At 37.4% G+C, this 26,695-nt stretch overlaps 1 protein-coding gene across 3 annotated transcripts in view; it reads right to left on the bottom strand.

Moving 5' to 3' along the window:
* Positions 1-138: 138 nt before the first annotated feature.
* Positions 139-26,695, bottom strand: part of rab28 (RAB28, member RAS oncogene family) — an 84,430-nt gene continuing 57,873 nt past the window's right edge. The window contains exons 5-7 of one of the 3 annotated variants that reach the window (XM_052010091.1): positions 26,202-26,305; positions 17,851-17,928; positions 139-3,252 (exon numbers count right to left, since the gene is read on the bottom strand). In XM_052010091.1, coding sequence (XP_051866051.1) covers positions 3,160-3,252; positions 17,851-17,928; positions 26,202-26,305 — 275 coding nt within the window. In that variant the 3' untranslated portion in view covers positions 139-3,159. Of the gene's footprint in view, positions 3,253-3,728; positions 3,847-17,850; positions 17,929-26,201; positions 26,306-26,695 lie in introns of those variants that run through there. The other 2 variants (XM_052010090.1, XM_052010092.1) reach the window with 2 other exon arrangements.

Genomic DNA, 26,695 nt, shown 5'->3' with positions numbered 1-26,695 from the left:
ATTGTTTAATTTTAAAAATACATTTTTTTTTAACTGCACATTATGCACATGAATATGCAAAAGTACCAGTATAAAATGAAACAAAATAATGAAAGTAAAATATTTTTGGTAACCGGACTAGTTACCATAATTCCCGCTAATGTACGTTCAATAAATCAGGCAAGGCTAACTTTTGCAAATACTAATGATTCTATATTTATCAGCAGATATATATTTTAACAGCAGTAAAACATTTTTCAATATATTCACATACAAATAAACCCTAAATATAATTTACAACATTCAAGAGCAATTATATTCTAGGTACAGTATTGAGCCCAGCAATAATTTAAGCAGTTCATATTCTATATCCCCTTAATGGTGCACTGAGCAAGGTTATCTGCAAGAAAAAACAGTTAAAAAAAATCTGCAACATAACTAAATATCCTTACACAGTATGACAAAAATCATATTAAAATTATCAAAAATATTTTGAAACAAATAAGCCTTTATTCATAATGCAAACATAATGCATCCAGTTAACAACTGCTGAATATATCAAACTGAACCATTTGTAATGGGAACTGCAAAGATTGTATTGGATTGTATTTAATCTATTTTATTGATTATTGTACTTTAAACTTGATTACTACCTTGGCTGCAGTACTAGCGAGGACTGTTTTAAAGTTTATGGAAATATTTTTCATTACTGTCACAAAACTAAAATATACATGGTGTTTATAAAATTTACTGACATTGCACAGCTGTTTGTGATGCTGGTGTTTTGCTGAATTTCAAATGGAAATTGTTCAAACTACTACCAACAATGCACAGGGATTTGACTGCTTCCACAAAATGCGAGGATACAAATTAGGACCAAATGCGAATGTCAAGACTACTTTCTTTGCTGCACTCATTCAAATATTAGGTATCTAAATATGCATTTAATTTTGAGAAATATGAACAAAGGTTTGGTTAAATTTATTAGTGTTACTGCACTGTACTCAAGTTGATAATTGGTACAGAGATAGATGGAAAGCGTCAAGACGCAGGGGTGTCTTAAATGATTATGTCATTATCCATATACACAGACATAAGTCCTGTAGCGAGTGCATTGAGTATGATTTATGTAAAAAAATATATTGGAAAGGAACAAAATCTATACAGTACTGATTAAGGCAGCTACAAGCCAATGGTCTATTATTAATAATAAAATGAAATTATGAAAACTATACAAAAGGCTTTTCTAGAGCTATCTGTGCATCTATAAATGAAGTTAGGAAGATTCCATTAGATGAACCTCCTTGATTTCTTTGTGAATGCTACATATAAATAGAAAATACAGCGTTCATTGCATGTAAACAATGAATTGCTTATTTATTGGATTTTCAGAAAATGTTCAATATCCCCGATGAAATATTATTAAAGAAACAGATTGCTCACAAAAGACTGAAATCCCAAAATCCAGAGGGTGAAAGCCAGCATCCAGTTTTGCTGGAATTGGTACAGAATCTGTTCATGTGACGATTACACCTCATTTGCCCAGCCATCTATTTGTAGTATTTTGTTTGTGTAATATGCTAGTAGTATATGTGCATGGCATGGGTGGTATATGTACATATGATGAGATATGGTGAAATTGAGTAGGCATGCTGGTGAGAGGATACAGAGAAATGTGGGATTCTCAGACCATGCAGGGAAATTCCACTTTTTAAGATTTTGAAAAAGCCCTCAGAAAAAAATCAATGTCAATGAAGAGTGAGCATGAGGAAAGATTTTAATCAATTTTCTGAGGAGCTAAACCTTAACAGGCTATGGTAATCAATTCAAAAGATCAAATATATTTTCATGCTCCCCTCTGTAAGGCCTCATAGCACCGTAGAAAGAATGATTATAGACTGCCCTGCCTTAAAATGGTTGGAGAGTTTAGAAAGGGACCTCCAGCATGAAGTCAGTCAGGTAAGGGTTCTAAATTCTCCCACTTGACCTAGTGGAGTAGATTATCAGCCTGGGAACAAAGGTAATGGGCAGAGTTGTACAGGAATCTGTACTGGAATCCCATTTCTAACACACATCTCTGAACAAAGTAAAAGCTGGTCAAATTTGACAGCAATGTAAACTAAAATATAGAGATTTCAGATAAAGATTTGCAAGTTTTACAACTAAAGAAAAAATAAATATGATTTATTACTGGCAAAAATAAAATGTATTCTTGCCGAATATGCATGACAAGTAACTGTAGCATGTATAATTAGACAACAGGTTCCTCATTCAGTGAAATACAAACACATAGATATGAAGACTTTTAACATTCAATAAGGAGAGGATTTAGAAATTTCAGGAGGACACAGAAGACGAAGATGACCGATTTTCAAGAATAAGAGAGGAAGAGCCAAAGGGAAAGAACCAATAAGCCGAAAGTCTGAAAACAAAATGGTTAAGGAGAACCTCACCAAGGTATATAAAATATAAAATGGTACAAATATCATAGTCCAAGCTGCGAGATTTTGTTTGTTGTAAACATAATCAAATATCTGTCTTACTCAAAGAGTCATAAATGCATTGAATAACATGTCAAGCAGAGTAACAGAAACAAAAGCATTCAGGCTGGATGCTGCACAGACTAAAGGTACAAAAGGACTGCATTTCAGTGGGCCAAATTAATTTTTACTGGTTTCCCACTTTCTTATATTTTTTTTAAGTACTTTCTTGTAAGACTCTGATCTTCATAACAATATGCTACCCTGTCCACATTTGTTAAAAAAAAATCAACAGTTTCAATAAAAAAATCTTTTTTCCCCAGGGCTACAAACTCTACCCTGTTCTTTTAAATGAAATTTCATTTAAAATACAGATTTCTGTAAATGATGAAACACATTTAAATGCACTGTTGTACAAATCTGATTTTTTTAAGTTGCAAAATACACATTTGATGCAGTTACATCGTCATTTTAAACAAAGTGACAAATATCTTTTTGTGACTCGATTTAGAAAATCATACTCAAATGCGTGGTCCAACCTTGTGGATCTCTGCAGTCGACAGTGGCTGCCTTGTGTTTCTTAGCATACAGTAACTGTGTTGCAGAGATGGTTGCTGTCAAAATGAAGTTCCTGAGAAAGAATGGGCCTGTGTGAACGAAGCAGGATTGCCAAATGTACTAATATGGGTATGTGACGGGATCACTGAACTGCACACATTGAACTTCTGGGAGGGTTCACAGTTCTCACCACAGGCTCCTGGCTGTAATTCACAATATCTGCCTTCACTACGCGCTGTCATAAAAGAGAAAAAAGCAGCCATATTTAGATCATTCAGCAAATTCAGCACAAAATTAAAGTTTATTAGATAAGGGATCATTAAGGAGGTTCAGAGAAACTTTTAATTACAAAACATATAATTTATCATTGTATTGCTGAGCGCTGTGAGGCAATAACATAGATTTAACATAGTGTTTCATTAAAATAGCCATAACTGCTTTAATAAACTGACTCTTCCTACTCTTAAGTTAAGATTCAATGAACAGAGAACTAGAGCAAATCTGTCACAATATGGGAACCATATGTTAGAATTTTTTTAAAGATTTCACTAAAGGTACTACACTAGTACACAGGTTGCTAACAGTATGGAAGTAAACATATGTAAAAATCAACATTTATATTTAATATTTAAAATAAATAATTCTAGTAGTTGCGAGAACTACTTTTTAATCCATTGTATTTAATATATTTTCTAAAATAAGATTGATTGAAGATTCTGCCTCAGTACCTGAATTACTGTATGACACACACTCTACTTCGGCAGTGTGCAGAACCCTGTGATAGATTCGCATCATGTGGGTAATTTACCAACTCGGCCCTGACAATATGCTGCCAATAAGGTGATGCCAGCCAGGAAAGCAAAAGAGCAACAAAGTTGAGAAAAAAAAGTGAGAGGAAATAATAAAGATGAAGTTGAAATGTTTCACTATTTGGTATAAGCAACAATAAAAAGAGCTTCAAGTATCACAATAAAATACAAAAGCACAGACATTGTTTTGTTATTATTTTAACACTAACAGTAAACCTAATATTTTAAATTGATTAGTGGCAACGTCCACAATTAAACAATAAATTTAAGCTGAACTTTCTGGCAAAAATGAAGGCAACATACAGGACAGGAGATGAGTTAACTCAAAGAACACAAATTCTTTTACACAATTTATAGGCTATTTAGATGGAATCTATGAAGATGAGGTTGAATTGTAATACTTACTTTCCAACATTTTAATAAGCTAAAAGAAATGTTAAATTATAGCCGTGATATATGAAAAGCATTAAACAAATATAAATTATGCACATAAAATGTTAAAAAGGGAACTCATTGTGAGAAAATGTAATTTTTCAATATAATTATTATACTATCTCCAGGGATGAAAACAGCAGAGATGAACCATTGTGCATGATCATTGCTTAATAAAACAATATTAGTTCTAATATGGAATACCATAATTGGTCACTCTATTTGGAAGGAAGTAAATACTCCATATTAGCAGACAAGATGCAAAATTTCCTACTGAATACAATCAAATCATTGATGTTAGAAGTACTTTTGGGACAAAACTAAGGGTGACTGTAATTGAAACCTCTCTTAATCTACCATTCAGAGAACCCACGGGTTCCAGAGGGATATTCAATGGCCAATCTTCTAATGGTGTGTTGTGATTAAATGACAATGCTGCTTTTCCAAGATTACATTACATCATTTCTCCCCCACTTCATAATCAATGTGTGCAAAGAAATAATATGGGGAACAGAGACTTGCTCATCATTAGTAATTGTCATGACCATTCTGTTAACATCAATGGCTAAAACTTCTGGGTAGTGTTTTTGCCCCCTACCACACTTTAGAATTGCAACCCTTAAACCATGGTTTTATTGCTAAGTTCAAGGCTTACACCTGCAGTGGAATGTAATGTCTCAACATTGTTGAAACTTGGAAGAGATATGATATCAAGGATAGAGCAGGACCCAAAGGACTAATCAAAGGTAATATATGATGAGACAGAGATTTGGAAATGGAAGTCTACAAATATACATTCTGACTACCAAAATGCAAAATTTTGTGCTTAGTTTTTTTTACTGTATTGCTCAGGAGTTGAATATTGGGTAATTCTCAGATAATCTGCAATAGTTCACATTATTAACAGCCAGCAAATTTAAATTCAGGACAAAATTATAAATACTGCATTGGAAAAGTTGTGTAATTCTACAAATCTTTTCCTGTAATGCAGAATAGAATGAATGGTGTTTCAAGCAAGTTACATCAAAAAAAAATAGATTTTTAAACATTTTTAATTTGAGATATCAATACTTATAAAAAGTAATAAAGGAGGCCATAATAGTTGCAGTAACTTACATAGTTCTTCCAAAAACTCATACAAAGCACCACAAAACAGTAAACTTTTCCATTAATCAATTACTTAAATATTAATGGTCATGGAAATTTGACTTTCAGGTTTTCATTCTTTTGATGTGATAATGAGTGTAGTAACATTAGATGTGTTTTTAAATCTACACAAAAAAGGGTGGAGTGGCTTATAAAACATCTGTAACAGACTACTTAATCGTCGGTCTCAAATTCAACTGTCCAGCTGGCGAAGCCATAATATCCTCACCTAGATTGATTACATTTTGACAAAGTGTTAGATGAACGAAATCATGCCTGACTTTCACAAAAGCTCATAATTATAACCAGTACTGACTGAATTAAACTGAAGCACCCACTATAAGCATTTGCTGTTTTCAAGCTGCAGTAGGAAATTGACCAATAAAGATCAGCTTATTTCATGAATTCCTTATGAAATGAACGCAAAAGTAAAATCTCAGACTACTGTTAAACATTGAGGAGGTCAATTTCATCTTCTCTTGCCCTGTTTTGAAAATGATGGAAACCTTATTTATTTGCAAGAAAGGGGTTTCCACAGAACTGCCACTGAAATTTTTGGGATGAGTAGAAGAAGCCAAAGGGTACTCATGCATACTCATGAGGTACTCTTGACTCATGGTATTTAACTTTTGAAATTTACAAGTTATTTCATGAGGTCTTCAGAGGCAATGAAGTGCTACAAACTGATCTTCAAAAGATTTGGTCATTTTATTTAGAATTAATCCATCCTGAGCTGTATAGAAATAAAAATATGTACATGAAAAATTTAGCTTAAAGTAATTTTTTTTTACTTAATTGGATTTTATGAAAAAATGAAGTTTGACTGTTTCACCATGGAGCAAGTAAGTACTTATTCACTGAGTATATTCTTTATCAATTACAGGAATGAAAAGATATGAGATCAGTGCAGGATAACGATACTGAGGTGCAGATTAGTTGTGATCATATTGAATGAGGCATGAGGTGCCATCTATTCCTTATGATGCAAATCCTGTCAAAACACAATGAACTCATCAACAAATGGCATTACTTTAAACTGCAACATGGCTCGTCCATTCCAGCTCCCAACACAAGTTTATCCTAACTGTGGATCAAACAGATTGCATGCTCTTTCCATGATCAACCTTACACCCAGCTGAATATCCCACTAATTCTCTCCAAGTATGGTCACACTACTGACACTGGTCACCATTTGACCAACTCAACCCTTTTTTTGCCCTGCATAATGCAATGTTAATCCAGCTTCTGTCCTGCCCAACATTGTTCCTTTCTTCACTATGAGATACGACCATCACAGCAGCTAATCCCAAATGATGCATCTTATAATGGTCGATATTTTCCTCTGTTCCCCAGTCCACAATTTCCAACCAAATACTATCTCTCATAACATCTCACATGCCATAGAATGTTGCATTTGCCCTATGGATGCAGGCAACACTGGCAAGATCACAATGATTGCATTTATCATTGCCATGATGTGTACAATTGAGTGAATTATTAGGTCACATGTGAGGTCAGTAGGACTCAGCCACATAGAGTGGACTGGATGGGCATATAGACTACACTAGGCACAGTTAGGATCACTAATAACCATGGTGCTTCTATACACCGCACATACATACGTCTTCTATGCATACATGCATATGATGATACACATAAAGAAGCTCAAAGAATAACATACACCAATGAATTTAGTAACATTAAAGATCCTGTTATGAAAATAAACAAAGGATTTTTAATTACATAAATTCTAATAATTAATAAAAAATCATGCTTCTGAAGCAGTTTTTTGCTACAATCCTACTATCTATTTTGTCAGATTAAAATGAGAACTGCCCATAAATTCAGCATCAAATTGGTTGTGTTGAATGCCAGCACCTCAACACTACTTCTGGCTGTACCCTGAAGTGCTGATCACCTCAAGTGCATGAAGTGCAATTGAACCAAATGCCACAAAAAGAGCAATGGTTCGGGCACAAGTTGTAGCTTATTGATATTCTTGAAAACCCCTCAGCCAGATGGCACAAACATAAATTTGAAACCAGAAAATAACTCGAGGTGGTTACAGGTGAGTACTGTGCCTTAAAATCCACATATTGCACATGATTAGCTAATTGATCACCTTCACTTCATCTTATCTGGCAACAATGTTGAATACAAACATTATGTTTCAGTTTGGCCAAACAGTATACACGCTAGTTTTAGCAAAACTTTGGAACACGATATACAACTTCACATATTTCATGTGTACAAATACAAGAGTTGTGTTGAAACCCTTAAAGGAAATCCAAACTTACTATGGGAAACCAAACCTCACTCAGAGTGTGGGAACAAGACTGTGCTTCTTTATGGTATACCACAAGCATATCAACACCTCTTCAAGGCTGGTATAAAATTACTTAAATAGATTTTATACAAACAATCATAATGCAAAAGGAAACAAGTTAGTCTCCAACAGTCCATCATTTTGGTTCTCCATAGAAATGTCTGTATACACATGGTGATCACACATTGGGCACTGCATATGTTCATATTTATTCCAAATTATGTTTTCCTTCACATAAACATCAGTAGGTTGTGGCCAAAAAATTTGAAACCAGAAAATAACTCGAGGTGGTTACAGGTGAGTACTGTGCCTTAAAATCCACATATTGCACATGATTAGCTAATTGATCACCTTCACTTCATCTTATCTGGCAACAATGAATAAAGTAACAATGCTTCCCAGTAGGTGTTATCTCAAAATGTTCTCCAATACAAGGCTTTATAAACTAAAGTAAGTTTTCAACAGCTTTATCTAATCTCCAACCTCCTGGCCTTTCCAGTTTGCAATCCTCACTACAAGCCCAATTAACTTCCAAAAACATTTAAGCTCCAAGATCTAATCACACACCACATATTGGTTAACAATACAAGCCAAGCATCACCTTCTTGTTGCTTTTCTTGATGATATATTAATGAGATAATTAAATCAAAACGCACACAAGCAGAAACAAATTACGCTAATACAATCATTTTCTGGTAATTTCAGTGGGTGGTATTTTCCCAATCTAAAATCAATTTAAAATATTGATTAAATTGCTTTGCATCATTGCAGTTTTGGTTTTGCTTTATACATTTTCACTCCATAGGGTAGATTTTTTCTGATGAATATTCTCACTTCCTTTGGTGCAAAGATTTAGCTGCATTTAAGCGGTTCACTGCCATTTTAAAATTTTCTTTGGATTTTCATAGCTTCTCTGAGGCATCAGAGTTGCATCAATGCCTGCACAAGCACATTTAAGCACAGATAATGGGATATTTAGCCATCTACATCACTTTCCAAACATACAGTACATTCTTTCAGTATGATAGCATTAGGGCAGGGAGGCTGAGTGAAACATGGCTTATTGGTTCCCCCTCAAACACTGAGGGGACCACAGGGATAAAATGAAAATGGCCACACAGTTAACAAACATTTACATCATCCACTCCCTCCAAGTGCATTTTCAAGCAATTAGACCTGTTCATGGAGGCTCAATAAATAGCTGTTCCAAACTTTCCTATTCTTCTGTCAGGACTGGTCCATTGCACCATGGGTGCTGCTGAACCATGTTAAGCAGGAAATGCCACTGTTCTTCAACCTGGAAAGGACTTGTACACTTTAAAATGTGTCTTTATAAATCTGATTTACTTGCTGTCATTCTGTCAAATTTCATATGAATGCATTGCTCTTCTTTCACTCATCCATGGTTGAAAGCCCAGAATCATCCCAATGTAAGAGTTTAGCTGAATTATAAAATGCCTATATCATGTACATGAATGCAGAGTAGTCAGAAAAATGTCTTAGCCCACCACAATGCCCCACCAAAATCTAACACAACATATGATGCTATAGGAAGAGTATTTTACTTGGATTCAAATGCTTATTATTTCATAGGTTACATAAAGAGAAACATGTTTATCACAGGATGGCTTACCTAGCACAAGGTGCCAGAGCATTATGAAATTACTTTGTTTATGTTAAATATCACTACCTAGAAACCGGATCATGAGCATCGTCTTCTTTTGCAGCTCTTCTTTATTGAAATGTGATTTAACCCAGAGCAAACTTTATTTGCAACTAATTCTGGGTTGAAACACCCCATTCTGGGAATTCCAATGGGCACTTCTGTCCGTCTCTTCATGATTGAAAATTGATTTAACCCAGAGCAAATCACATCTGCAACTATTTCTGGGTTAAAATTGCATATTCTGGGAAATCTTACAGGCATTTCTGGTCATCTTGCAAACCCAACATATTTTCCACATCAGGGAAGCATGCAATGACATCATTCCTCATGCAAATCTCCTCGGGGAACTTAGACCATATTGTCCTGGGGGCACCCATCATTGGATACTTCCAAGACAACATGTTCTTAAAAATGCAGCACTGACCCAAGAGGCCTTCACGGTAAGTAAACTACTTAGCTTCATCCAGACACTCTTTCCCTTTTGTGCTAAACCAATCTTCCAATGCCACCTGGTCTCCAGTCCATTCCTGAAACTCTGATTCCCCTAGATCCCCAACTTTGTGTTCACTTCCACATTGGTTGTCATATCCCCAATGCCATTTTCACAAAGATCTCTGGCCTCAGTTTCCCCCATAACCACATCTTCATCTAAACCCTCATTCTAAATGTCCCCTCAAATATACATGCTGGCCTTGCTCCTGATCCCCTAGAAAGACCATGTACGTTTTCCTGATCTCCTTGTCAGATCACGTCAGCCTCCCTGACCTCCCCATCAGACTATGCCAGCCTATCCAATCTCTCTGCAAGACAACATCGGCCCTCCCAACTCCAGTCTTCCCATCAGATCAAATTGGTCTTGCCAGGTACCATGTCAGACAATGCCAGCCTATCAAATCTCACTGTTTTACAATGCCAGCCTATCCATTCTTCCCATCAGACCACACTGGCCCCACCTCACCAATCTCCCCAAAAGACCATGTCAGCCAACTCAGTGTCAAACCATGCTGGACTCCCTGATTCCAACACCCTCTCCACCCAAAATAATGGCCTTGAATTCCCCCCCCCCCCCACTTCCCAACTGTAATATGTGCCAGATCAATTCCAATCCCAGTGCCCAGCACATATCAGATCAAACTCTGACCTTCAACATTGACTAGTAAACCAAATCCTCCAACCATCCTCTACATATCACTTCCCACACGCCAACACAAGATTTCACCAGATTGCTACTAACATCAGTAAGTATTGGATTCTAGTTTCCCCCGGATGTTGGCCACAAGCCCATTTAGGCCAGTGACCAACCTCTTATGCTAGGCTTCAGGAAAGGAAGACCAAGCACTTTCAAATATGAAAATGTGTAATTTTCTTTTGGTGGGACAATAACCAAAAGAGTCACTGTCTCACTGCATCAGTGCCATTCCAATTTAACAATATATTAATTCTCAAAACATAGCAAATAAATGGCCCTGAAATTCTTCATCTCAGCTTAAAGTTTACCTTCAGATTATATGTGCAGATGCTGTCATTAAGCTGAAAATGTGCAATTATTTTAAGCAAGCTGTCATGGTTTCACATGCAATCTGGCCATAATGTTACTACAAGTAGAAAGTGTACAACAATTGAAATTATAAAATACAATGTAAAATTTTGAAAACATTCTAATTGGTATAAAAACTTCATATTTACTAAAATGAACCAAGGAGAGCTGAATGTGGAGAAAATGGCAGTTCTTATCTGCATGAGGGATGGTGCTACATGCTGGTGATTCAAGGAATTAGGGAAGAAACTGAGTAACATGTATTTAAGTAGAAGACAAATACTTCTTTAAATGTTGGACAAGAACAAAAAAAGATGTATCCTGGAAGATTCAGATACACCTCTTACCAGTTGGCTTAAGGCCAACACTGTGAGACTCCTGTCCACCCACCTACTTTTCTGAAAGATACTGCACGATAGGAGGAAGTAGTGAGGATGGATGGAGGGAAGACAAATTAAATGATAGGATAGGGAGAAAATTGTCATTCAATAAAATTTATTAGCCCAAAAATGCATTACCATTGATAAGTAATGACTTAAGTAAAATTAAACAGTTTTGGATGACAAAGTATATAGCTAAGGTGCTGATTCTGCCAATTCATTCTCACACTCCTCTTTCTTGATGTAATGAGGTCATGCTGGGTGACAATGACTAACCCACCCCCACACCTTCCAGAGCCAGCTTGTCTGCACCATCACAATCCCAGGAAGGCTAATGGACTCTTAGAAAGCCAGGGAATCTTATCATTATGGACTCCAACTTTCTGGATAATATATCTATTTGGGAGTAAATGCTTGTCACTGCAGCACATACCTAAAATCAACATCTCGTCAAAGCATGAGACTAGGGGTTTCCTGTTATCTATTGGAACCACATCTTTTATTTAAAAAACCATTAATATTGAATAATCTACATTTATTTTCCTTTGTTATGGATTCTCATTTTCTTTGCAAAAGATTATGCATTGTAATTTGCAGGGCCACATTTATTTCAGGGGCTTTTTTTTAAAACATACGAAAACTCCTTTTAAGCACTGCTTTATCAGGCAAGACTATTATATGTCATGAAATATTAAATAAAATCTATCTGAAGTAAGTGTTTTCTAATATCCTTTTTCTACCCTTCTCATGGCCCAAGACACTATGGAAATCTGGCAGGGGGATGGAAACCAGGATGTTAGGATACAAGATGTTAGGGTAAGGGAGGAGGTTTATAGAAACAAGTCTAAGACAGTGTGCAGTGAGGATGGCAAGAAGGACAGGCAGGTGAGAAGTCAGGATAATTTGCTGAACAATAGAAGTACAACAAATCAGGATGTTAGTATACAGGATGTTAGGATAGAGGATGAGGTATATAGAAACATGTCCAAGATAGTGTGTAGTGAGGATGGCAAGAAGGACAGGCAGGTGAAAAGTCAGGATAATTTGCTGAACAATAGAAGTACAACAAAATCAATAGCAGATACTGAACTAAATGTACTATATTTAAATGAACGTAACATTAGGAATAAAGTAGATGACCCAGTGGCACAACTACAGGTTAATAAATACGACATTGTGGCAATCACCAAATCATGGCTTTATGACAGATGTGATTGAGAACTGAATGTCCAGGGGTACACAGTGTATAGGAAGGATAGGCAGTTAGGCAGAGGGGGAGGTGTGTCCATGATGGTTAGTAGCGATATAAAATCAATAGAAAGGAAGGACATTGGGTCAGAAGAGGCAGAATCCTTATGGGTGGAGCTAAGAAATAGCAAGGGTAAAAGGACAATAGTAGCAATCATATATAGGCCCCCTAATAGCAGTCAGGAAGTGGACCATAGGTTGCAGTTTGAAATAGAAAAAGCATGCCAGAGTTACAATGTGAAGATAATTATGGGGGATTTTAACATGGAGGTGGACTGGGAAATCCAGCAAGGCAGTAGATCTCAGGAGAGTGAGTTTGTGGAATGTCTACGGGACGGTTTTTTGGAGCAACTTGTTGATGAGCCCACCAGGGGATCGGCTGTTTTGGATTGGGTGCTGTGTAATGAACTGGAGGTGATTAGGGAACTAAAGGTAAAGGAACCATAGGGAACTAGTGATCACAATATGATTGAGTTCAGTTTCAAATTTGAGAAGGAGAAGCTGATAACTGGTGTATCGATATTTCAGTGTAACAAAGGAAATTACAGTGGTATGAGAGAGGAGCTGGCCCAAATTGATTGGAAGAGTAAGCTAGCTTGAGGGACAGTGGAGCAGAAATGGAAGGAATTTCTGCAAATAATAAGGAAAATGCAGGATAGATATATTCCAAGAAAAAAGGTTTTGAATGGAAAAAAGGCACGAATGTGGAATTCGAGACAGGTGAAGGCTAAAATAAAAGCAAAATGGAGGGCATATAAGAAAGCAAAAATTAGTGGGAAAACAGAAGACTGGAAAACTTCTAAAAACCTGCAGAAAGAAACTAAGAAGGTCATTAGGAAAGAAAAGATGAATTATGAAAGGAAGTTGGCGGATAACAATCGAAAGGATACCAAGAGTTTTTTTTAAATATATAAGGAGTAAAAGAGAGACACGGGTTGATATAGGACCAATCGATAATGGTGCGGGAGAGATTATAATGGATGATAAAGAGATGGCAGAAGAACTAAATGAGTATTTTGCATCAGTCTTCAACTGTGGAGGACATCAGCAATATACCGGTTAGTCAGGGGTCTCACGGAATGGAACTGAGTTCATTTAGGATTACTAGAGAGAAGGTGCTAGGAAAACTAAATGGGCTAAAGACTGATCAGTCTCCCGGACCGGATGAGGTGCATCCCCGGGTTCTGAAGGAGGTGGCTTTAGAGACAGCGGAGGCATTGGTGATGATTTTCCAGGAATCGATAGACTCCGGCATGGTTCCGGAGGACTGGAGGGTCACAAATGTAGTTCCGCTGTATAAGAAAGGTGGGAAGCAGCATAAAGGAAACTACAGACCTATTAGTCTGATGTCGGTGGTGGGAAAGTTATTGGAATCGATCCTCAAGGATGAGGTTATAGAATACCTAGAGTTGCAAAGCAAGATAGGTCCTAGCCAACATGGTTTCGTGAAGGGAAGATCCTGCCTGACCAACCTATTGGAGTTTTTTGAAGAAATCACAGGTAGGGTGGATAAGGGACAGGCGGTAGATGCTGTGTATTTAGACTTTCAAAAGGCCTTCGACAAGGTGCCGCATAAGAGACTGATTGATAAGATGAGAGGTCATGGAATTACAGGTAGGATAACAGAATGGGTGGAGCATTGGCTGGTTGGCAGGAAGCAAAGGGTGGGAATAAAAGGATCTTGTTCTGGTTGGCTACCGGTTACTAGTGGTGTTCCGCAGGGGTCGGTGTTGGGGCCGCTTCTTTTTACCTTGTACATTAACGATTTGGATGATGGAGTACATGGTTTTGTGGCTAAGTTTGCGGATGACACCAAGGTAGGTGGAGGAGTAGAGCGTATTGAGGAGACAGGAAGGTTGCAGAGGGACCTAGACAGTTTAGGAGAATGGGCAAGGAAGTGGCAGATGAGATTCAATGTTGAGAAATATGCAGTTGTACACTTTGGAAACAGAAATAAATGGGCAGATTATTATCTAGGAGGAGAGAAAATTCAAAGTACAGAAGTACAAAGGGACTTGGGGGTACTCGTGCAGGATACCTTAAAGGTTAACCACCAGGTTGAATCGGTGGTAAAGAAAGCGAATGCTATGTTGGCATTCATTTCGAGAGGTATAGTGTATAAAAGTAAGGAAGTGTTGATGAGGCTGTACGGGGCACTAGTGAGGCCTCATTTGGAATACTGTGCACAGTTTTGGGCCCCATATCTTAGGAAGGATGTGCTGATGTTGGAGAGGGTTCAGAGGAGATTTACGAGGATGATTCCCGGAATGAAAGGTCTTACATATGATGAGCGTTTGTCTGCTCTTGGACTGTACTCACTGGAGTACAGAAGAATGAGAGGGGACCTCATAGAAACATTTAAAATGTTGAAAGGACTGGACAGAGTAGATGTGGCCAAGCTGTTTCCCTTGGTGGGTGAGTCCAGGACCAGAGGGCACAATCTTAGAATTAGAGGGTACAGGTTTAAAACAGAAATGAGGAGAAATTTCTTTAGCCAGAGGGTGGTGAATTTGTGGAATTCCTTGCCACGTACAGCAGTGGAGGCCAGATCATTGGAGGCATTTAAGGAAGAGATAGATAGATATCTAATTAGTCGGGTATCAAGGGATATGGGGATAATGCCGGAAATTGGGGTTAGAATTGGGTTTTTTTGCCCCCCCCCCCCCCCCAATTTCTCATTTCCTTTTCTTTTTTCCCTTTTCTTTGGAGCAGACTCAATGGGCCAAATGGCCTACTTCTGCTCCCTTGTCTAGTGATCTTGTGAACCTTGTCGAAGTAGCTATTCTTCATGGGTACATCTAGAAATTGTTCTGGTAGGCTTTATAAAGTTGAGAGAACATTACAACTAAGCTGGGTCCTGACCTTTAAACGAGAGCTGAACCTTTGCATCAAAAGCTAATCAATAATGAATATCAGCAAAAGTCAAGTTTCCGTATTTAGAATAACAATAGCCTTACCTCTGTTTAACTCAGTGCAATATATCGATCAAATCTGAACCTTATTATTTTACACTCAATTAACTTTCCAAGCTTGGATCCCTCTCAATAATTTCACAGATTCAGTGCCAAAATGTGATCAGGAATCTGCCTGTCCTGTCCATACTTAGCCATATTGTAAGGGTCAAAATACACAACTGCAAAGCATTGGGAGCACAGAAACAGATGATTTTGTCCAAAAGATGTTTAATGATACTTTTGTACCCTGTACCTCCTGCAATTTCTTCTGTCTCACTTCATCCTTACAGCATGGCTTTCTATTGACTCTTTCTCTCATGTATTCACCTTGTTCATTTTTGAAGACATGCAAGCTTATTGTCACAACCACCACCTGTGATAGAGTTCCACAATTTGATCATTCTATCAATAAACAACTTTTGCTAACCCAAACCATTGTTTTCCCATTGGATTTATTAGTAACTAATTGCTTTATTAATCCTCAATTTTGGATTGTCTCCACAGTCATCCTTTTCAAAACATTTTTCAAGGCCTTTATCAAATTAAATTCAGAGCCAATTTAAAATTACTAACTTAAAAATAAAGTTAAAAATAAAAACAAATTTAAAAAGTGAAATTTATTAAAGCAAATAATTAAAAACATAATAATTTAATACAACTAAAAAATAAGTAACTAAACAATGTTTCTGACAACTCATGTGAAAGGGGATGCTGATCCAATCTGATCTGGTTGGCCAATTGTCAAGAAATTGATCTGCCAGCATAATGCAATTGTGAAGTGTTACTTATTTGTGAACTTATCAACATCGACCATAGCTAACTTAATTCAAACCATCAGAATTTATTTCAGTCTAATTTGTCCTACATTCCATTCAACAATTGCTTGCTCTCTGGCGATGTCTCCTGAGCAAGCAATAGTGTCATTTTGAAAATGTTATCCCCATGTTCAAATCTATTCAAGGACTTAACATAAGAAAATAAGAACAGGACTAGGCCACTCAGCCTCACACCACTCAACGTGATCATGGCTCATCTGCCCCAGGCCTTATATTTTCTGGGCCAGTTTCTCATTGCCCTCATCTAATCTTTCAAAAATGTATCTACTTCTGCATTCACTACCCACAATTAAATAGCCTTTATGTCCTCCTTATCTTTGTAACCTTCTTAAGTCCCACAATCTTCCAAGATCTCTGTGCTCCTCCAATTCTTCTACCTCATCTGTTCTTGATTTTAAACATTCCACTTTGCTGCTCATTCTGCTACTGCTGCCACTAGCTTCAATTGTCTATGCCTGAACTAATACAATTTATTCCCTACACTTCTCTGTCTCTAGCTCTCTCTCCTTTAAGAAATTCCTTAAGATCTCTCTTTGACCAAGCTTTAGGTTACCTGCCTGAATATTGCTGTTGTGCTTTGGCATCAAATGTTGTCTGTTAACATTCTGTGAAGTGCTTTGGGGTGTTTCATTACATTGAAGAGCTTTATAAATATGCAAGAAGCTGTTGTTTGCTACAGGATGTTTCTAAAGCTGTAATGTACAGCATAACTCAAGATTTTTATTTCCATTGCTGTAATACACAACTGCTCAATCTTGAGATGTCTTATTGCTGTGATCATGTGTTTTATAACTGGCAACAAACAATACCTTACATTGTGTGAATAAATATGCAGAAGTATAAAGATTTGTACAGTTCCTAATTCAATTTTTGTGCTGCTTTTGGACATGTACCAACAGTCAGCAACAAGAATGTCCAGCAAGAATGTTTACTCTGTTCAGAACAGAATTGATACCCCATTTATTTTAATGAATACAATACCTGAGTTCTATACTGATAGGCATAGCAATGGATATTAGCGGTTTAGTAAACTCCCATCTTAGCGAGATGCATTGCAAAAATTCACTAAAGTGCCTTAATCCCAAGACCTCTACCACATAGACTAAGGCAGCAGGCACATACAAACATTACCATCTTCAAGTCACATACTATCCTGACTTTGAAATTTGATCATCACTCCTTCATCTTCATTGTGCCTTGACCTATCAGCATCTTTACCACATACTGTAACTGCAGTGGTTCAAAGTGGCAGCTTCCCACCAACTTCTTAAAGATAATTAGGAATGGGCAATTAATGGTGGGCTTGCCAGCAATGCCAAAAGTCTGTGCATGAATTAGTGAAAAAGCAAAAGAGCATTTTCTTGGATGCACTCAATCAATTTTGAAATAGCACGTAAAGGTTCAGCAAAAATTGTTTTTTTTTGATTGCAGTTATTAAATCTGTTAGATTTGTAATATCTTAATAAAATCAAGAGGGTTGAGTCATTAATCTTTAATACCTGTGATTGTTCAATCTCTGCTTTATTTAGCTTGATGCCAATAATGTCTGCAGCAAACCTTTGAAAACAGAGGAAGACCTGCAAAAAAGAACAGGTTAAATCATCAGAAACAAGTTAATATACACACATACATACATATGTCAGAAACAATCAGATCCTTTTCTATGGCACAAGAGTAGACATTTAACTAGACCTACCCACATCCTATGATTTATGAAGTATTGTAATCTATATATCAATTACTTTCTCTGGGTCTTAATAAAAATCACCATATACAGTGGCATGCAAAAGTTTGGGCACCCCGGTCAAAATTTCTGTTACTGTGAATAGTTAAGCGAGTAGAAGATGAACTGATCTCCAAAAGTCATAAAGTTAAAGATGAAACATTCTTTTCAACATTTTAAGCAAGATTAGTGTATTACTTTTGTCTTGTACAATTTTAGAGTAAATAAAGGAAAGGAGCATCATGCAAAAGTTTGGGCACCCCAAGAGATTTGAGCTCTCAGACTTTTAACAAGGTCTCAGACCTTCATTAGCTTGTTAGGGCTATGGCTTGTTCACAGTCATGGTTAGGAAAGGCCAGGTGATGCAAATTTCAAAGCTTTATAAATACCCTGACTCCTCAAACCTTGTCCCAACACTCAGCAGCCATGGGCTCCTCTAAGCAGCTGCCTAGCACTCTGAAAATTAAAATAAATGATGCTCGCAAAGCAGGAGAAGGCTATAAGAAGACAGCAAAGCGTTTTCATGTAGCCATTTCCTCAGTTCTTAATGTAATTAAGAAATGGCAGTTAACAGGAATGGTGTAGGTCAAGTTGAGGTCTGGAAGACCAAGAAAACTTTCTGAGAGAACGGCTCGTAGGATTGCTAGAAAGACAAATCAAAACCCCCATTTGACTGTAAAAGATCTTCAGGAAGATTTAGCAGACTCTGGAGTGGTGGTGCACTGTTCTACTGTGCAGCGACACCTGCACAAATATGACCTTCATGGAAGAGTCATCAGAAGAAAACCTTTCCTGAGTCCTCACCACAAAATTCAGCGTCAGAAGTTTGCAAAGGGACATCTAAACAAGCCTGATACATTTTGGAAACAAGTCCTGTGGACTGATGAAGTTAAAATAGAACTTTTTGGCCGCAATGAGCAAAGGTATGTTTGGAGAAAAAAGGGTGCAGAATTTCATGAAAAGAACACCTCTCCAACTGTTAAACACGGGGGTGGATCGATCATGCCTTGGGCTTGTGTTGCAGCCAGTGGCACGGGAAACATTTCACTGGTAGAGGGAAGAATGAATTCAATTAAATACCAGCAAATTCTGGAAGCAAACATCACACCGACTGTAAAACAGTTGAAGATGAAACGAGGATGGCTTCTACAACAGGATAACGATCCTCAACACACCTCAAAATCCACAGTGGTCTACCTCAAAAGGCACAAGCTGAAGGTTTTGCCATGGCCCTCACAGTCCCCCGACCTAAACATCATGGAAAATCTGTGGATAGACCTCAAAAGAGCAGTGCGTGCAAGACGGCCCAAGAATCTCAGAGAACGAGAAGCCTTTTGCAAGGAAGAATGGGCAAAAATCCCCCAAACAAGAATTGAAAGAGTCTTAGCTGGCTGCCAAAAGCATTTACAAGCTGTGATACTTGCCAAAGGGGGTGTTACTAAGTACTGACCAGGCAGGGTGCCCAAACCTTTGCTTTGAGCCCTTTTCCTTTTTTGTTACTTTGAAACTGTAAAAGATGGAAATAAAAAAGTAATCTTGCTTAAAATATTAAAGAAATGTGTCATCTTTACCTTTATGCCTTTTGGAAATCAGGTCATCTTTTACTCATTTAGCTATTCACAGTAACAGAAATTTTGACCAGGGGTGCCCAAACTTTTGCATGCCACTGTAAAAGTGTCACAAAACATGAAAAATTGTTGAATTAATAATTAATTGTATTTTCTGGGATTGAATTAAAAAAAAGTAATTCAACGTTGCATTGAAGTGCATCTCCTGGCTTCTAAAACTCTTATTGCCAGCCACAATGTTTAATGTTTTTTGGTTTCTATAATGTGGCATGAATTGCTGTAGCTGATTCAAGAATAACAATGTTTTTTGTTGAAATATAGGGTAACAGAAAGGTTTTCTTTTTAAAGAACACAAATTTAGCAGTACAGGAAAGCAATACAAATTAATTTAAAAATACAATATATTGACAGTTGCAATTAAATATCTGTAAATTCAAAGTAGAGAATTTGTATCTTTTGCTGTGAAAATTCTAATAACACCTATATATTGAAAGTGAGCTATGACAACTGCAACTGCCTGTGCTACTGGGCACCATTAACAATACTCTCAGAATGTTGATAAACAATTGTGGTCAAAGTAAGTATAGTTAATGTAATATGTTCTACATTTATCTGGTCATGAGCAAATGTTTGCCTTGACCATCTTTATAGGCTCTCAACCAATGGTTATCTAATAATGTAGTTCTTCCATGACTACTGGCATGGAAAAGCATGTGAATGTATTTCCAAGTGTCAATGAAAGAATGGCCAATGTGCTGAGATAAAAAGATGTTGCTGAAAGGATGAACTTCGATTTTACTGACCTGTACCAATCCTTCTCAGAACTTATGAAAGATTCAGAGTTGGAAAAAGAATGGTATAATTGTGACTTTTAAACAAGTACATAACCACCAGATTCTGCACAAACAGTTGCTTCTGTGTCCAGCTAAATGCATTGATTTAATTCCACAGCACTGGGGAAGAGGTTAGTGCATGCATGGTTGATGATTTTTAAACTGCTCTACATATTGCAAATAAACACAAAGAAACTGAAAATTCTCAGTAAGTTGATCAGCATCTTTGGGGGGGGGGGGGAGGGGGAGGGGGAGGGGGAGGGGGAGGGGGAGGGGGAGGGGGAGGGGGAGGGGGAGGCACACACAACAGTTCAAATTGATGACCTTTCATTAGAACTGGGAAAAGGAGAGATTAAATGACAAATTATATGATAGTACATAGACCTTTCCCTTTGTCCCCTCCTCCAATCTATCATTTCTTTGCATCTTAAAATTATCTCTATCTCAATGTTTCATAACAATTAAGAAAAGTTAATCAACCTCAACTGTTAACATTTCTCTTTCTCCATGGTTGCTTCCTAATCTGATGAGTATTCCCTGCATTTTCTGTTTGTATCTCAGATTTCCAGAATCAATAATATTTTGTAAAGCCGGCCTTGGATAACCTGCTTCAACCACAGCTTCCAACTTCCTTACAGTAAAATGCAAGCCTATTTCAATAAACTATATACTAACACTATGGAGTTATTAACTCTGATTACACATGTAACCATATAGACAAATCTACTAATTATAGCACCAAATTCATGAAAAACATATGAGGGCTGATGTTATTACCAAAGATAAACAAGAGCTATATGATGCAAAGCAATCTAACACAAGAGTCGTAACAGAACTTTATTTAAAATTCTTTTCCTACATTTCACAAAATGAATGCTTTAAGTATTAAATTCATGAAAAATAATGTCTGGTGTAGAATGATTGCAGTAATGATGTTGTAACTAACTGGATATACAGAGGATAATAGCAAATAAGTAACATTGCTTTTGGCAAACTTTAAACTACTCTGCAAATTAAAATTAATGAATATTCAAAGACTCACAGTAATATTAAGACTTTGCAATGTTACCCAAAAGCACAATTTGCAATTTTGGAATTTAACCAAAAGAAAAATATTCTGCTAAATCTAACTTCTGACTTTTGCAATTTTAATGCAGAAGAACTGTCAACCCACATTACAAAACATATCCTTAAGTACCAGTGTTGGGAAGTGAGAGATGAAAGATATTGAGTGAAAACTGAACCTCAATGTACACATCTAACAGCTGTAAAACAGGCATAATATGGCCCAATTTCAAAGAATGTCCTGTGTCAAAAGAATTAGTGAATTGGGTCAGGCTACTTGGCAAAACAGGAGTAAAGCCTCATAAATCTAAATGATGGTCCTTATGTAGACACAAGAGATTCTACAGATGCTAGAATCTGGAGCAAAACACACAAAATGCTGGAGGAACTGAGTTCTCCGGCATTATGTGTGTGAGGGTCCTTATGTCTATGTTAGGACTTCCATCAGAAACTCCTTTGTGATGAGCAAGAGCCAGAAGCTGCTACAGCCTACAGAGATGAAGTTTAAACATTTTAACATTATTCCCAAAAAGCCAGAATGACATGTAGAACTTGCTGTCCTGATTCCACACAAACCTTTTTGATTCTGTCCCTTTATATTCTGAACTTATCCTGAGGCTATTATTGGTGAGACCATTGCTGAGAGCTCACTCAGACAATGCTCACAAGGCTCCAGGCTATATTTCATTCTTTGGACCTTCTGTTGGGATGACATTCATTGTAAAAGAGCAGAATGAGTTCGTCCCTAACAATAATGGAACACAAACCTTAATGTATAGCTATATTCTTGAGTTTAGATAAAAATCACTCTACACAGTTGGAGATGATGCCACCAAGTGGTAACAGATAGATAACAAAAGGGAGGAGACCAAAACAAATCATTGTTGAATTTAACAGTCCATGGACAGGAAGTCAGTGGCAGAAAATGCTCTGGATATAATTGAATAGATAAGAAAACTGAAACAAGCAAAGACAATCAGATGAACTGGACTGTTGTTAGTCACAATAATTCAGGAATTGCAATGGAAATACTCTTTCAGGTACGGATGGTATTTTCTTCAATAAGACTTCTGCACCATGAAGTAAAAATCTAACTGGTTTGGTGAGTAGATTTCAACATCACCTGGACAAAGAAAGGAGGCATTCTGATGGTCCTCTGCTTGCTCATTAAAGGAGCTGAAAGCACATTCTGCCTGGTCTTTTTGGACATGGCACCCTCCAAGAGGTGGTGGGTTTGACTGACTATCAGTCCAACATTTTTTATGGCTTCTCAGTGCAGGACTTTGCAATATCTGGTCTACATAAATGGAATATTTTGTTCTGAAACATCCAATTTGACAACAATTTTATTGAATAAATATTTGGATTTGCTTTACCAATGCTATTTCACTGCTTTGTTGCAAATTAACTACCGTTCATTGCTGATTGGGTATCGCTACCATCTTATTGGCCATCTCACTGAAATGAAGCATATGCTCCAGTTTTCAATTTGAAAAAAGCAAAATAATGAGTGTTTAAATCCCTAAAACATTTCTGGGACCTAGGTCCAACAGCAATTCTAGATTTTTATGCATCAGATGTGTGGCACTTAAGGAGTAGGCCATTTAGGATGGAAATGAGGGGAATTTTCTTCATTCGCTCTTTTTTCTTACATGTTTTAATACATCTAAAAAATATAAATGTGTATGGTTTGGGGACTACAGTTACATTTGATTTGTTCCAGGTATTTCCATTCACGTAGTATACAATATGCTATATGCTACAGTTATACTCTCATCTAGCCCCATAAACAGTTCTTTTGGCATTCACCTGCTCATGGAGTTAAGAGTGGAGCATCAACCTCCTCTGCCTGCTGGGCTTGTGCCAAGATAGACTTGGTTTAGGTTCACTGAATTATTTCAATAAAGAGGGATGGGTCTAAGGGAGATGCCACTACTACCATGAAAATTCACCATTCTATTGTACCTTTTCTCCACATTTTTGTCATATCATTAATAGCTGTGCCTTCCAGCCCTTGGTATGTCACTATGGAGTTCCCACCCTCAACATCTCTGTATTCATTTCCTCCTTTAAAACTCAACTCTTCAATCAAGCTTTTGATGATTCCTCCTATGCTACTGGAAGATAACTGGACAATGGTTGTTCAAGTATATGGCCATTATGAATTTATAACATTTTAACACATCATAAAGCAAGAGTTTTTTTTTGGATGAGTTGTTCAACGCGGTAGTGTACTGTTGTTCAACAATACAGTTCTAATGTCTAGATGCAACTTTCCATATCTACAATGTAGATCCATGGTCCGGATCAGGTCTGATGGGTGATTTTGCCCTGCCCTCCATGCACTGTTGCATGCTTATTGGTGGCATTTTTCTAGTGCCTTGAGATGCCTGCTGTAGGTAGTTCACATCTCAGAAGCATATAGGAAGGCAGGGATCACTGGTGCCCAGGAGACCACATGTTTGTCTCATGTCTGAGGTCTTTATCTTCAAATTCCCTTTTCCTCAACTGACCAACAAAAGTAGTAGCAAATTTCATCAAGAATGAATGCAATTGCCAAGAGATGGCTCCTGAGATGCGGGAAATGATCCAAGCTTACCAAGGTCTTTTCATGAGCCTTTAGTGTGGTGCAGCAGGGGACAGTTGGTCTTACAGACATTGACTATAAGGCCCATGCTCTCAATTACTTCGCTGAATAAGTCAATCATGTCTTTGAGCTCAGCCTCTGAATATGCACAAGCGCAAGCATACTACCACCAATGCCGACTCACAAAATTCACTGGAAGGATCAGTGAACCAATATATCCTTCTAAGCCAACATCCCAGCATCAAAGCCCTTGTTACTCTTACTCAATTGCATTGGGAAGGCAACAACAGACTCTTGAAACAAACACTCTATTCTGAGCTTTGTCAGGGGAGCAGATTACCAGGCAGAAAGGATGTTCTCAAAGTTTCTTTGAAGAATAATTGGCTCCTGAGAACTCTGGTTCACTGCTTGAAGTGGAAAAGGAGCTCTCAAGATGGTATAGGGAACCTCAAGGCCACACATCGGGGTATATAGAAGCCCTGCGTATGTGGCAGGTGAATGCACCTGCTCAGAACCTACACATCAGCCTGCCCCCATCAGCCACTTTGTACCCTATCTGTGGAAGAGTCTGAGGTTGTCTGGCATCATTATCCACCTCAGAAACCACAACACCGGAATGGTTATCCTTGATTCTGAGGGACAACCTAAGAAGGGAAGACTTGCAGGTACTTGGCAACGTTTCCCTAAATCTGTCTCCTGATTAGTGAGGCTTTCCTGCTGAAAGAGCAAATCCTGCCCCACAAATACTTTGACAGCAGTCTAAACCATTCCCCAGCCTTCTCCCAAACAAAATTGTCAGAAGACTTTGAATGTCTGTGACCATGCAGGAGCATTCAAAAACAATTAAAAATATGAAAAATTGATCATACTATGAAAACATAAAAATCAATAAAATTAGAGATTATGTTTAAAATAATTAAAACCTACAATTACAATACACAGATTTAAATTAATTCAAATAATTCACATAATTATAACTAAATGTACCAAAACTTGCATATTCCCTCAGAGACTTCCCCCTCCTTTGAAAGAGATTCAGTGGACCTGGGATTTGATGTTGGCGCTCCACCCTTGCACTCTATGACCAGTGTCAGAATAACAGTCGCAAAGATTTTTCAAAAGACTTGTTTTTGCAACAAAGATTCATCAGATTAATTCCTGGGGTGTAAGGCATTATGCTTTAAGAAGAGATTAAACCGACTAGATCTTTGGATCTTGAGTTTGGAAGAATAAGAGGTAATATCACTGAAACATTCCAAAGTTTCACAAGACTTAATGGGGAAGATGTTTTGCCTGACCAAGGTGTCTAGAACTAGGAGTTACAGTCTCAAAATAAGGGGTCAGGACAGAGGCAAGAAAAAACTTCTTCAGCCAGAAGATAGTGAACCTTTGGAATTTTGTACCTAAGAAGGCAGTTGAGGCTCAGTCACTGAGTAAACTCAAGACAGAAATGGATAGATTTTTGAAGATTAGGAGAATAAAGGGAAATGATGTTAGTGCAAGAAAGTGGCACTGAATAAAGTGATCTGTCATGATCTTATTGAATTGTGGAGGAGGGACGAGGGCCCATATGGCCTACTCCTGCTTCAATTTCTCACATTCTAATACATGCCTAAACCCCTCTCCATGGAAACAAATGAACTCATAGTTCCTTCACCAAATCTAGTGAGAGCAGGTTCAGCGAGCAGAATCCCTAGTGTAAGAAATTCCCACAAATACATACTCCACCACTGGACTTATGGATTTAAATGTCAATGTGCAGTCAGCAAATTACCAGCAAAGAACAAACGTAGGCTGAGAACCTATGAATTTATGTAGAACGATTGCTAGTTCCCCGCAAGTTCAGGCCTAATAACATCTGGGTAGTCACAAATATACTATCTTGTCACCATTACATTGCAAATGAATAATCTGTACACTAATTAGTTGGCAATGACTTTCATATTACTGATTCAGTGCACATCTGGATTTAATCTCAATCTATTTTTTAAATAACTTATCTATTTTAACTCTTCCAATAGAAGTTAGATGTTACAAGAGATTTGAATGTATCTAGGAGATGATTCAAACTCACAGAATCTCCAGTTTTGGCAGAGACAAAATGACCACTGATGTTATTCTCCTGGCAAAATCGTTGATGCTTGTCTGTTTTCACAGTTCGAATGTGCTCCAGGTCAACTATGGGAGTAAGAATAGACAGTTTGATTAGCCTTCAAAAAACAAATTTTTAGAATTAAACAAATGTCTATTTCATTCAAGTAGTAAGGCTGAGTGTATATCTGCACAATACTATACAAGAAATAATATTTTTATTTGCTTGATGTTCAGGATAATGTGAAACCATGATTCCCACAGATGTAATTATCGGCATCAAAATATCACTTCATCAAGGTACATTATCTAATCATAAAATAATGCACATCCATTTTAACAGCTCTCCTTTCTAAGCATGAAGAGTCAAAGATATTAAACATTGGAATAGTACAGTACAGGAACAGGCCCTTCAGCCCATGAACAGACTATTCTAGCCTGGACTTTCCATCAGCTAAGGATTTTTGATTATAGAGC

The sequence above is a fragment of the Pristis pectinata genome, chromosome 2, assembly GCF_009764475.1.
Source record: "Pristis pectinata isolate sPriPec2 chromosome 2, sPriPec2.1.pri, whole genome shotgun sequence".
Taxonomy (NCBI): domain Eukaryota; kingdom Metazoa; phylum Chordata; class Chondrichthyes; order Rhinopristiformes; family Pristidae; genus Pristis; species Pristis pectinata.
The sequence above is the reverse complement of the archived record's forward strand: the minus strand, read 5'-3'. Positions and strand labels throughout refer to the sequence as shown.